This window comes from Balearica regulorum, chromosome 2, assembly GCF_011004875.1.
Source record: "Balearica regulorum gibbericeps isolate bBalReg1 chromosome 2, bBalReg1.pri, whole genome shotgun sequence".
Taxonomy (NCBI): domain Eukaryota; kingdom Metazoa; phylum Chordata; class Aves; order Gruiformes; family Gruidae; genus Balearica; species Balearica regulorum.
Window position 1 is genome coordinate 133,349,248 of NC_046185.1, and position 14,285 is coordinate 133,363,532.

The window sequence follows — 14,285 nt, forward strand, 5'->3', positions numbered from 1 at the left end:
TGGATCAATATAAATCACTTAAGCCTGGACCTGGACCTGTAGTCTTGTTACTAGCGAGGTGCCGCTCCTTTAAATGCCATGATTAATAGCCAGCATCTACGGGGATATTTTGCCTGTCAGTGGCTACAGCAAATTGATTTTAGGAGAAATCAGAAAATTGAAAGGAGAGTTGGGGAAATGTTGTGTTTCTGCTAACACAACCACAGACTTAAGTGATTTGCAATTGCTCAAACAACCATTTTTTTGGCATTCGTTAACACCTTCTGGCATTGCGACGTTCCTGTCTTGTGCCAGTTGTCCTGAATAGCGTTTGGCAAATGAATGTCCTGAATGCTTTGTGTCCCCTGCAGCTGCAGTGGGTAGGAGGGGGTCACGCATGGGTGGGAGTGTGCAAGAGGACGAGGCAGCTCTTGGGGAGGTGGGTTACGAGGGAAGGGACTGCAGAGAGCCCCCGGCCCGGCTGGCTGGCTGGTGTAGGTTGCCTTGGGAAACCCTGACCTGCACTAGGAAAGCAGGGGCCACACGCGGCTGTTGAGGTAACGCTCTGGTTGACGCTTCATTGGGTTGTTTGTTACTTTTCCAGCCTGGGGCAGAGATATGCCACAATGTCCCAAGCACATTTTGATTTTGCCTAGCTTTAAATGCTGCTGGGATATAACCCCCATTATACATGCTTTCTGTTATAGCTATAGATTGACCCTATGTTTTCAACATCCACCTTGAATTTCAGAGGTTGGCTGGTTAAGTGATACCAGTAAACCCACTAGTGAAGATTTATACCAGACCTCTGTTTTCCTTTGATAATGGATTAAAAAAGATCCCTGAACGGAATAAACTATATTGACAAAGTGACTTTTTTTCTCCTTTTATAATTACATTTTTATTAGTGGGGTTTTTTTTGGTAGCATAACTATAGGGCAAGAAAGAAGAATTGTACTCTCTATGGCATAGCAATATCAGCAGAAATCCTGCAGTAAAAAGAAAATAAATCTATATGCTATATTTTAGAGGTCAAGAACAGTCTAAAGTTACTTTTCTTTTAAGTGGCTGGATGCTGCCTAAAGGTTAGGCTGTTTTTTGTCTGCAGACCCAGAGCACCCACGCAACACACCAAGCTAGACCTCATGGCTCACGTTACATGAATTAGCTCAGCTGTGGTAACCTGCCTGTATGTCTAAAGATTCAGGCTGAGGAGAGCTTAGGTGCAGGTGGTCGATGAAGGTAGTGCTGCTATCTCTACAGCCGATCTGTTCATCGGTGAAACCCTGGGCTGCCTCTGCTCACAGATACAGTATTAAGGCAAAATGGGACTGGTGATACTGGTCTTAAAGCACAGCGCTGTGAGCTGTGGCAGTTCGGGTGCAGCCTGACGACCAGCCTGGGTACCCAGGGCTGAAGCAGAGAGGAGGTGGACAGAAGGAAGCACACAAGATGAATGCTCCTGCCCATCTGTCAAACCCATGTACCTGGCGTTGTTCAGGAAATGGACTTGCCAGCTCTACTGCTTCAAGGATGCTTTTGTTGTCACAACTGCTATGGCTACGCTGGCAAATCATTCAACGTGTACACAAGATCAATGATATTTGAGTGTGGTGCTTGTAAGTAAACGAGTATGGTGTAAAGTCACTTCACATGTGTCTCATCGGGTCTGACCCTCCATGTGCCACATTTCAGAACATCTGAGGGCTTAATGTTCCGCCGAAATACAGCAGGTGGGTGTGTTGACTGGCAGGGTATCTTGGGCTATAGGTAGTAAACTACCTATGGATATAGCTGCTTGCAATACAGAAGTCTGATGTGTCCCTTCATGGTCCTTGTTTCTTTAGCTAGGTAAATGGATAACTCTGGGTTTGACTCTTCTGGAGATTACAAGTTAGATCCAAAACTTTTTTCTTCAAAATCTGGCAAAACTTGCTGGTGTTAAGCAATGTTAATTGAGCTAAGTTACTGGTTTCTCTTATTGTGCCACCAGCAAACAACCTTCAATAGAACCTCTTCTGCTACCATTTATCTCTGGAGATGACTTTCATGGATAGTGGTGGTGTTTGTTAAGATTGAGATCACATTGCTTACAAAGAATTTTCCAAGTCTGAGATGAGGGATAAATCTGCTTATTTTGTTTAGTCTGAATTGACCTTCCAGAGTATAATGAAAGTAAAGGGAGGTCTGATTTTTTTTTTTTAATTCTTTCTGAGTCACCAGGTTTTGTTATAATGTATGGAAAAGTAGAGCTTCCTTAAATGCCACCATTTTATCAGGACTGACAGTAGCAGGAATATAACTATTTAGTACTGTATTTTACTGTCTGGGAAAAATAAGGTATACCTTATTTAGGATTTGTCTAAACCCAATAAGATATACCTTATAGGATTTTTCCAAAACTGCTCAAGGAGTTAACTGGAAAGCTAAACTTGGAACAAGGTTTCTTGAATGGTCATCCTATTTGATCTAAACTGAGCCATGCTGCTTTGCTGCTTCTTGTGATTTAAACCTGCCTGCTTCCAAATCATTCCCTCTTTCTTATTTTAGCCATTCATCAAAATGAAGAAAACAGCAGTCTAGAAGTAAGAGGACTAGAAGAGCTCAAGGATACCTCTGATGCTCAGGTAAATGTGTAAGATTAATGGTGTCTTGGGGACTTTTTCAGATCTACAAGTTGAAGGATCTGCTTTCAATAGCTCTGGGAAATGGATTTTCCTCGATGTTCTGTGCAGGGAGCCTGTAGGAAGGAGAAAGACTGCTGGATCTTCTCTTGTGCGACTGTTTAGAATAAGATTGATGATTACTTTGGGAATTAATCCCATGGTGTTGCAATCGAACAGCATTCTTCAACTATCTCTCTGCTCTTTTTAGATAATATACATACCAGATGTGAAAATAAAATGAGATGTATTTTAGGAGGCAAGGGCATGTGACATTTTGATTGAGTTTTAATCACTGTAAGTAGACATGCAATGAAATGAGGATACTTATTAGTCACTCGAGTGTAAGCAACAATCTTTTTCTTTCCTTCCCTAACTTCCCTCATTTACAACCAAAGCATACTTCTAGATATTGCTCAGAAGAAACTTAGCTGCCTTTTAGTGTATTTTATTGTGGAATTGCTTACCCTTTTTAATTCTGTGAATCTCTTTTGATTAATCTCCAGTTTATTCAATCATTCAGTTCACACATTCAAACTGTGCAAGTGTAACTATATTGCTCATTGTATTGGTACTGATTAGCGCTTTTAATTTAAAATTGATTTAGCCTTGACTGAGTTTTTTTTTTTTTTTCCTCTGGAAAATCTTACGTTTCCCACCAGTTGCCACCTTTTCTCCTTCCTACATATGCAACTTGCTGTTCCTGTCTCTGATTTATCTCCTAACACCTCACCCACTAAAAAGCTGGGTGCGAGAAAGACCGTTTTGCACTAATGTCTGTGAGCAAGCCTAGCTGAAAAGGCACAAGCCATGTAGCCAAGTTAGCAGTACCTCTATCTTTCTGAAGGCAGGGGCTGTCTTGACTAGAGTGAGCCCAGGAAGGCTCTAGAAGCAGACCTGGGCCATGGCAGATGCCTGGAGAGTGCAGGCAGAAGAGTTGAGGACCATGCGGATGTGCCTACTGCACCAGTGTGTATCTATGCTTTTCTAGCACCCTCTTAAGAGTCATGCTCGAGCAAGCTGTTTGGAAATGGCCTGCTCTTTTCTTAATTGCACACAGTTTCAAATCTATTAAAAAAAAAAAAGTGTAGTAGGAGCCCTAACGTGAAAATTTTGTTACCTGACTTTGACTCCTAGTTCACATCAGTGTGGGGTTGAGGATCAGTCTTCTAGAGCTCAGGTGTGCATTACAGAGCTATAGAAAAGACTAGGGTGAAATACTGACCTCACTACACAAAAAATCTGGCTTTCTCTTTTCTTTTTTTGGGGTTTCATATATGCTCAGATCTACTTGATTGTTGTAGTTATTAATATTTATTGAAAACGTTTGTTCACACTTATTTCAGAGATGTAAAAAGAATGACTATGACGTGTGCTCAGAGCTCCTAAGTACCAGCTAACAAGATTACATGGGCAGACTATAAAAACCTGTAAGAATTTATTACTGAGATGTTGATTCATTCAGCTTTTATTTGGCTGGAAACCAGCTTCTAAAATTTGAAAGAATTTGAAACACATTTAAAATAAAACAATTATTAAGTGAACAGTTAACAAAAGTGTTCAAGTGCCCAACTGGGAGAAGGGCAGGACCATTGTCAAAGCAGCTGTTGCTCCAGGTTTTTTTTATCAGTGCCATAAAAATGACGACCTGCAAACACTGAATACCGTTTGGTTTAAGGGTGTGAATGATTTTTTTTTTTTTTTTTCACTTTAGTGAGATGGTGCAAAGCAAATGATCTTTCGAGGCAGTGGCATATGGTTTTAAGTTTTCAGGTTGTTCAAAGGTGAAGCCTGTAATAATTATGTTGTTTTCACCAGACACAGAAGGAGACAGAGGTGCAGTGGAAAAAAACCAAACCACCACAAACCTCTTCTGTTGGCAGAATTGAAGGGTGTGGTGCCTGCTCTAAACACTGCTCTGCAGGACGTAAGTCTGACTTACGTTGCAGTTCATTGACAAAACTGGTAGAAGTGTGGAAAAAGTTCAGTACAGGGATTTTTAAAAGCGAGCATGCTGTAAAGAATGTAAATAATGTAAATAAAAAAATCCCATCCTGTCTGCCTAGAGCTGTCTTAATTCTCCTCCGTGTCACTGCTAGCATATTCATTTATGGCCTTTGCAGAGGGAGTATTTTTCAATGGATGTGCTGAAATAGAAAATGTGTTGTCAGCATCTTTGCTTTTCCAACCTCAGTAGTGACTAATTTACTTTCCTTCCCATTAAACGTTTTTATTTCATTTCAAATATTGCATAAATACCTTTAATTATAGTAATTTTGTGCTGTGAATGGTAGTAAAGACTTACTATAAAGCTCCTACATTCTTTTATCATTCATTAAATTAAAGCCAGTTAAAATACGCAACTTTGTGATTTTCATTTTTACATAAGTTAATACTTGTATCTCTGTTGGTGTACGTGAATTAGAGGACTAAGCACCAACATCTGGGCATGTGGGATTTTGGAGGGTGTGTGCCTGCACAAAATACAAATCGAAATTGCAGTTTGCAAGCAGGGTGGCTTGCCTTTACCCTTTTGTCTTACAAACAGCTTCAAAGGTATTGCTTGAAAATTAAATTTATATTGACAAGTGAAAATGACCAGTAATAGGAGATTCTATCAACATCCCAACCAGCTTTCAGAAGCTGTCAACAGTTAATTAATTAGTTGACCTGGATGCTTTCTTATAAGTATTTAGCAGGAAAATTTGTAGTGGAAAGTCAGCATAATTGAGGAAATCAGAATTAAAAGTGAGTGATTCATACTTTTCTTCTTCATTATGAAAAAGCATGTTTAGTTTTTTGTATTTCAAGTGCATTCTTGACTCCCAGAGCCAAGCATGTACAATTAACTTGATAATACCTTAGTCCTCCCAGAAATTTTTCAGTTGACCTTTTATCCTCTGGAAACCCAATAAAATAAATACATGTTTACATTCTCTGCAATTCTTTAAACAGAAGAATAGTTGGGGGAGAAGGGGACATGTTAAAATGTAAGATTGCTTCTTGGTGGTTATTTGAAACAGGACAGTATGATTAATGAAATTGCCAATTTAAATACAGACCATATTCGTGGCGGAGCTAATGGGTTTGTATCTGGAGTTCCTTCTTCCCTGGGGCGCTCATCCATGCAAAAAGCAATAATATGCTCTGTCTGAACACAGGCAGAGGGCAAGGGGTGAAAGAAAGTGAGGCCCATGCGTTCAAAAAGTTCTCTTTCTCTGGGATGTTTCTTCCATTTGAACATACTGAAGTCAACTGTTACCCCAAAACTGAAGTCCCCCTTCCTCATCTTAACATAAGTGGTTTTAACCGTTGGGCTTCGCTTCATACGCTGAAGATCAATAAGTATTTGTTCAGCAGAGTGCACGCTGCATTTCTGTCGATGTCCATCTGACATTTGAAGTATGGGGACTCATAACCATCTATGCCACTCATAGGTCATGGACTGACTTGTGCGGGCAAAGCATGAAGATGTGAATAGTGCTTCCATGGTAGTAAGATCCCAGATCCAGAGAGGCTGTAAATCTTTGAGTTGTCCTTAGCCTACAAGTCTGGGGGGATTGCAGCGCACAGATGTTACACTCTCTCCTAGAAGCACTCCGAAGCCATGAAATAAGCAGGTTTGGCTCTAGCAGATGTCCCCAAGCCATCAAAGTCTTGTGAAGTGCAGACATCAGACCTCAGCCAAGTCTATGATGATTACCTAGGTTCCATGTGTAAATTACCAGAGAAGAAGGAGAATTTTAGGAAACAACTCATCTGACCATTTTTAAATATCTACTGTAGAGTCCAAAAAAATTTTTCAAGTACCTCTTTTTCTATATTCATTAAATGAGTCTGGACAACTAGTTCAACATATTCTTCCACATTTGATAAAATCAGTCTCACTCCTGATCTGTAGGTGATAACGTTGTGTCAGAACTGGTTTATATATCCATGTTCTCGATTTAGAAGATAAAGAGCTAATCTCAGAAAATATAAGGACCTTCAGGTTAGGCACTGCAATTCCTTATTTTCTCAGTGGAGTTCTGAACTTCAAACCACTGCACAGGTTCCTTATGTGGGAAAGCTTGGTTCCTCAGGAGGCTGGGGACTAAGCATAGGACATGCAAAGCACAGGCTGTACCTGAAATTCTTTCCTTCTTCAGAGCACAAATGCCTGATACAGGTTTGTGAGGAGATGCCTTCATCCGGACTGGAGGAATGTAGGCATGTAAAGATTTCTTTCAAATAATTCAATAAGGATGATTCTTTGGATTTGGCCGTGGAACCTGTATTTTTCCATCAGCGTTAAAACTCTTATTCAGAAAGTGGATTTGTTACCCTCCTCAGCTGAAGAGGCCTTAACCTACATTTCCTTCTTTCTTGGAGAAACTAGCAGACTGTAGGATGGCTTAGGCAGGCACTCTCATGCCTTCAGCCGTCATGGGCAGGAGTTTCTCAAGGCCAAAGGACTGGAGCCTACTTGGCACTACAGGTTAGTGGTCAGGGCACCCCTGGCTTTTGGTCCCAACTTACGCTTTATGAGTTTTGGAGCATGTACTGACTCAGTAAACCCCAGGATGAATAGCAGAAAGAGTGGAGGAAGTGGGGAAAAAGGTTTATTTACAGATTGCCTTTAAAGCCACATGGCAATTCCATAGCCATGCCACATGCCTGGCCCTCCCCTGGCATATGCTGTTCCCACAAGGAAACATCTGGGCTAATAAAAGCTGTGCAGTATCATCGAGCCAGGTCTCAGTTCTGCAGAGGCTATATCCATGACCAAACCATGGACAGTGATATTAGCCACTGACTTTGCAGGGAGCAATTTAGCCCTCATCAGCTACCTTTGTGATGAGTCTGGTATGCCTGTGTGCAAGCATGAATCTGTCTATATATATATATATATATATGGCATATATATATGGCATTTTTATAAAACAACTAGTGCTGAATGTTTTGACAAAACACTAACAACATAGCTTGAATAACTGTCAGAATATTAGGAAAAAAAAATAAAAATAGTTCTAACATAGTTTTAAGGCAAATCTCACTTTCTTTCCTAAACAAAATCAGGAGATACCGATTTGTTATTTACAGAATAAATAAACGTGCCGCAACTGTCTTTTAACTCTTACGGCTTGCATACGTGAAAAATGGTTGGAGCTGGAGCAGGGGGAGTTGTAGCCTGTTAATTTTAGGAGTGCCTTGTGTTGCGCTTCATTCTTTTTCCAGGGCTGTTCCTGGCTAACTTTCCCATGAGTTTTTAACCTCTTGCTCTTGTTCTCTTATGTAACAGGAAACAGGCTGACAGGAACAAATAAAACACAGCGTATCTGATAGTCACAGGCAGAGGAGCGGTTGATTTAGTTAGCCCTGCCTTTGTTCCTCCAAAGTAGATACATTTGGAGATTCAGATGTGCCTCAGCTCCTCTCCAGTTGTTTCCCAGGAAGCAGCGACTTGTTTGTGTTCAGCAAGCGGCACCGAAGTACCGCAAATATGAGAAAACAGATGCATTTCTTTTAAGGTTGAAATTTGTGGCGGTGTCATGTCCTGGGATTGTGGATTTAAGTATCTGTTTGCTCTTTCTCCCACCCTTAAGGCAGGGGTTTTGTGCAAGCTTCAGGGAAGAGATGACATCGGACGGATTGAGCTGGTCCAGAAGCTGGCGAGAGAAAACTGCCAGTTTTTGCAGACGGATAGAAAACCAGCGGAGAAGGCTGAACAAGTAAGACATTTCTTGTTTGGGTTTTTTGTTTCTATTTGGGAGGGGAGGGAGATTTAGGTCACAAAACTGAAATAGCAAAGCTGATGGTCAGAATCCAGGGCACACATTAGTCATGGAGCTGTAGCTGCTCTGCTCTGGCATTTACATTTCTCCGAAGTGCGTTCAGTTCAATAATTGTCAACACACTTAAATTATTACGTTGTCATTAACTGTCAGTTACTGTTATTAATATCTTACACACATAGGAAACAGCAGATGCATTCAGAATGCTTTCTACCAAATTGTTGGTAGTGATTATGAAATATTTGGGACTTAGGGGGGTATTTAAATAATGTATAAGGTATTTGAGTGCTTAAAGTACTTAGTTTAAATTGTCATAAAGAAAATGCCTTTGCTGCTGGGATATTTGGATGCAAGCATTGGCTAGAGCTTTTCAGTGTGAATTAAAAAGAATGGTCTGGGAAGGGAATTCAGCAGTTTCTTTAAAAAAAAGTGTTTTCAACAAAAATTTACACTGAAGAAAGCAGCATTCTGTTTATTGCTTCTGAAAGCACTTATTCAGATGTTAATAACTGGATTGAAAATGCACTAAAACTTGACTGCTCTGCTTATAGCACAATGTATCCTAATTTTGTTCTCCTGGTAGAGATTTCTATTCTGATTGCATATTCATCTAAAGGTGCCCAGGATAATTACTGCAAGAAACAACAAAAATCCCACAAAGTCCTCATGTGTCTTGCTATAATATATATGTAATTTATTCCATTTTCTGCTCATTGGACAGTAGGAAAAAAGGCACATGCTTTAGAAAAGAAATACTTTTCAGCTCATTCCTACTGAAGTAAGGCTGCACAAAGGAAAAAAGAAAGATGAAATCTTATTTCAGAGCTTCATGCTGTTCCGTTCGGCAGCGTGTAAGGTCTAGTCTAGTGTAGTTAAATATGTAATTGTATTAGCAGGTGTGCACGAGGGAGGAGGGTAATTAGCCAGGCTCAAATCCCTGAGATTGAATTGTTCCTCAGCAGATCCACTAGCCATGGACATCTGGCAGAATTTCCATATATCTTTAAACCGTATCAGCAAAGCGCAATTAAAAGTTTAGGTAAAGAAGATTTGAAGCCAGGGAAGGTTTCTAATTGTGTTTCAGGATTTGGAAGCAAGATTACAGATGCTGTGGGCATAGGGGAGAGGGGAATGTCAGGACTGATACTCCAAAAAATCAGTGGAAATTTTTGCTGCTTACTCCGGTCATTGCAAAGGGTGATGTGGTGTCAGCTGCAGCTCTTTAGCTGCATGGATTGCAGTACAGTTCCAAAAATGGAAAGGAAAGAAGTGCTCAGCTTTTCTTCTCCTTCGAAAAGTATGGTGCTTAGCAATTGCTGCTATTTAGGAGATGAGTGACTTCAGTTTAGCAGGAGCTAAAGCAAGCTGCTCATATCCACGATGAGTGGTGTAACGCAGCAGTTCCTGCCCTTGAGCAAGGATGTGCCTTTAGAACTAGGAGGTGGCAGGAAAAAGAAAAGTTGCCTGAGAGACAGCAGAAGCCCAGGTCAATCCTCATCTGCCCTTTATTTCTGGGTGGGGAGTGTCTCACAGCCAGTGCTGGCAATAACAAATTACGGTGTGCTTCTCCCCCGTTCTGCACGTTGCTGGTTGTTTTAGGGTGGGGGTGACGTGACTTTTCCTGCGTCCTGGCAGCCCATGACCAGATGTGAGAGAGACTTGCAGTTCTTGGTGCGGGTGTATTTGCTAAGCTCCCAACCAGTCTATTGATTTCATTAGGAATCGTCACCAAGGAGACATTGCCGAACGTGGGGAAGGTCTGTCGTAGGGTTCTCACTTTAGCTGACTCAGGCAATTTACTTTCACTGGAAAAAACCCCATGCTTTGCTGTGGTGGGGGCGGTGGGTCACGTATGTCCAGGAAGCTGTGAGCTTCCATCCCTTCCTCTCCCTCCCTTCCTCCCTTGTGGTCCGAGAGCTGCTCTGGCGCATATGGCAGGATTTGGCTGGCTGGGCAGAGTGCGCTGCTGTGGGCAGCTCTTCCCTCTCTTCGAGGAGAAAAGCAGCAGGCTGGTTTGCAGTGAGTACTGCTCGGATGTGGGCTTTCAGACCTTCCGGGCTCATCCTGCTGCTATAGAAGTGATGGCAGATTCATTGGTATCAGCTTACTGCCCAGTCCCTTGTGCTCATTGTAAATGTTAGAGGAACAACACGCTCAGGGTGTGGTGTCCTTACAAAATGATGTGTAACATGCTCATCTATCTTTTTTTTTTTTTTTTCAAAAGCATAGCTTACTCTTACATTATTTTCTTAGAAACACAGAGAAATGGGCACTCGATGTAGGCAGTAAAATGGAGCGGCTCTGCTTGTTCTCCCAGATTCTCATTTCTCAGCAAGTATTCCCGGGCTAAAACTTTCACCGTCTTTCCCTCCTGGGGAGCTCAAACTGCACTTTCATGGATGATCTGCCTTCCTCAAAGGGATGGTGTTCGGTCTGTGAATGAGAATCCTGAACACCTTGCCAGGCTTCTCTCCCTGCCCTTGGCGCGCGGGCTAGCCGGGCTGGCTCCTGGCGCCCGTCTCGAAGCAGAAATGGCACCGGTGGTGGGGCTCTGTGTTTCCGTCAGCCCAGGGCGGTGTTGCTGCTCGGGGCTGGGGGCTTTGTAATCTGCCTGGAAGTAAAGCTGCTCTTTCCAAGATGGCCAAGAGGGAATTTTTGCCCAAAGTGGAGTTCTGGTTTGCTCTCCTCTAGGAATATGCAAAAAGAAAAAAACCAACTTGAACACGGAGTTAGAACTGTGCATATGCATACTTCCTATCTACGTGTGCTCTCTCCCACCCATGCAAAGATGTCAGGGCCATGGAGTTGTGGCTCCTCTGTTGCTACCTACCCACTGTGTTTCTAAAGCAGGTCTGTCCAGACTAGAACCTCATACGGTTTTCCAGCATTAACAGCAAACACAAATGTAATATGATTGGGCTTTCCTGATTCTTGTACTTTCTTTTGAAGAAGGAAGATTTGAGTACCCAATGAACCCAATAGCTTTTTTCCTACACAGTGAGTGAGGTGTGGAGCTGCCTGGGGAAATGACGCTCTTTGTGTTTGTAGCTCTCTTGAGCATGATGGGGAGTTAGGCTGTGAAGAGGACTGGTGAGCCCTCCTATCATGCAAATAAGTAATCACCATCTTCATCTGAGAACTTCATGACTCACATAGGAAAGGTAGATGACGTGGATGCACAAGAATCTGGTCTTCCAGAGGTTTTTGGGCAGATAAAATACCTAATCGTATTCTTCAAGGTGTGGTGTTGGAAGCGGTGGTCTGTGGCCCACAATGGGCAGGTGAAGCATGGATTGGTTTGGGTCACTGGTTCAGAAAGAGATGAAATTCAATTATTTTTTCCTGGAAAAAGCAGATGATCTGGAAGAAGGAAAATATGTGACAGCTGGGTCGTTCACTGGAGGAAACAGCTTGATTTGGAGGTCTGGTGGCAGACAGAAGGGATTCCTTCTGTTTGGATGTGTTCTGGAGGGTTTAAAATTGGGGTATATACATGATGATTTTGTACATGCGTACCTTTTTACTTCATACCTTAAGCACCCTAGTCAGAAAGTCCATACTGCTTTTGTTTCAGGTTTCTGATATGCTATAATTTCTTTTCAGATTCATGTTATGGATAAAAAAGTGTTCTGAAAAAGTCCTGTAATTTAAAAAGTTTTGTGCACAAGCTCCATTATATGTGAGCTGCCTATTTGTTTCTGGTGCTGCAACCTTGCTGTGACCAGGTTGGACTGGTATATTGGAACCGGAGATTGTTCTTCTGTAGCCCACAGTGCCAGGTTCCTCTCTGGTGAATATAATGTCTGCAAACTGCTTTAACTGTAATGGTGCTCACAGACTTGTAGAGGAAAACAAAAACTAAATTATAGTGATTTTTTTTTTCCCCATTCCCACTTGCTAATGTGTTAGAATAAGGTTCTTAATTAAGGCACTGAACCTACCATATGTGTTAGGTTTCCTAAAACTTCAGTTTTGTTAATGAGTAGAAAGTAAATAGTAGTAAATAAGCTTCTAAATAGGCAGATAAGCTTCTTCTCTGTGCTGTTGCATTCCTACAGTGAGATTCAAGGTACTGATAAATAAATAAAATGAAATGTTTGTCTAAAATGCACAGAAATTATTTTAATATCAGATGTGGGCTAGAGTAAGATTAACGATGCAAGCTTGCAGTTCTCATTTTATCATTACATGCAAATCACACTCATAAGCCTAGGGAAATGTAAAACTGTATATTTGTATTTTTATGTTATTTAAATATTTCATTCCCTTAAAACAATTGCTTTGACAGAAAATAGATGAAAAATCTCTACTGAAATATTCAGTTGTAAAATGAGCCTGTTTTTTTGAGAACTTTGCTTACTGTTAGCATTAATTATAATGTAGAAAGCAAGCTCTGTATGTAAAGCCATTTGAAGTATTTTGTCTTTTTTTTTTTTTGCTCAAGCAGACATTGGCGATGCATTTGAGGCATATTTGCACTAAACCGTATTTTTTGTTTTTTAAACTCCTTTTAAGCAACTACAACTCAATTAAATAATGCCTCTGTGATAGATGTGATAGTGTTTGTTCAGTGTTTCCAGTTATATTTTCAATGAAGCGTTGCATTGATTAACAAAATCATGTCTGTTTATAGTGTCATTGCCTTAGCAAAATCATAAAAGTGCTTTTCACCTCAGCAACACGGGGAAAATATTCTTTATAGTACCGTTTTCATAGTCAGATCAACTGAATAAGCATTCTGCAAGTTGACACTAATGTTCAAAGGAAATTGAAGATTCTGTAATGTGTTCATTAGAGAACTAAAGAATAGGAGTTCATTTCTTAAACTATATAAATTATAGTATAGGCTGGGGCTCTTTCAGTACTTCCGTGCATCAGTGGGGAGGGAAACATTTCCTAAATCCACCTTGTAATCCCTTTACAGATTAATATATGTATTAGTTACGTACTGCTTAAAAGTATTTAAGTACATACAGCTTGAATGTATTGATTCTGTGACTTAGCCAGTTCAAGATGAAAGAGTTATATTATAGGGGGGCAGGTATGTTTTCAGAAGGACAACAGATATTGAAGAACAGTTTTGTTAATTTACTGGGTACTAACTTTTGTAATCAGTAGTCTCATTAAGAAGACAGATGATTTGCTCATTGAAGCAGGTTAGTGGTTGGGCTGAAGCTGTTAAAAGGCTTACAAAAGAAGATTAACGATTTAGAGCCTCGGGTTGTATAGATTACTCACGACCGAGGAATTTCTTGAGGAAATTCCAGCCATGACACATCAAGGTTATTTTAGGGTGCACCTACCTGTCCAGCTGGACACCTGCAAGACAAGAAGGAACGTCAGGACGCGTCCAGAGCTGCAGTTTTTGTTAGCTTGACAAAGCCGTGGCCTTGCACTGATGTACTGTTGAATTAATGGTCAGTAATCAGGGCTTCGATGGAAAAACATTCTTTAAAATGGTGACATCAAGTGATGTCCCAATGCAGTCAGTGCCTGAAATCTGTGCTTTACTTTTAAAAAAAGTCATTGCTGCTTTTGTTGTATCTGCTGTGGCTGAGACAGATCTATTGGGGAGCTTTAGTGCAGATATACTGCTTTTGGCTTTTGGAGGGTATTCTGCATCTCTTGCAGAACTGTGGGTCAAGTGGACTTAACAACTATAGCACAGTGCAAGTTTTTGAAGGAACTTTCATGGCTTGAATCGGCATGAGATGGTATAGATGTTTAAAGTCTTTGAAACAGAACAGATTTAGCACATAAGCACAGGAGTTTGCTATTTCCTTTCATACCTCTTAGATCTGCCAGCGTTAGCAGAGCGCGCTGTACCAGGGTAGGACAATAGTTTGCAACTTGGACTTAGTCTTCAGCT

General features: G+C 41.0%; 1 protein-coding gene across 2 annotated transcripts in view; it reads left to right on the plus strand.

The window, feature by feature from the left end:
• The window catches only part of RAPGEF5 (Rap guanine nucleotide exchange factor 5), a 161,076-nt gene that overhangs the window by 59,961 nt on the left and 86,830 nt on the right, over positions 1-14,285 (plus strand). For both annotated transcript variants that reach the window (XM_075746030.1, XM_075746028.1), the window contains exons 8-9: positions 2,530-2,606; positions 8,228-8,353. Coding sequence is in view for 1 of the 2 variants with exons in the window: in XM_075746028.1 (XP_075602143.1) it covers positions 2,530-2,606; positions 8,228-8,353 (203 nt within the window). In the remaining variant the exon portion in view is untranslated. The remainder of the gene's footprint in view (positions 1-2,529; positions 2,607-8,227; positions 8,354-14,285) is intronic.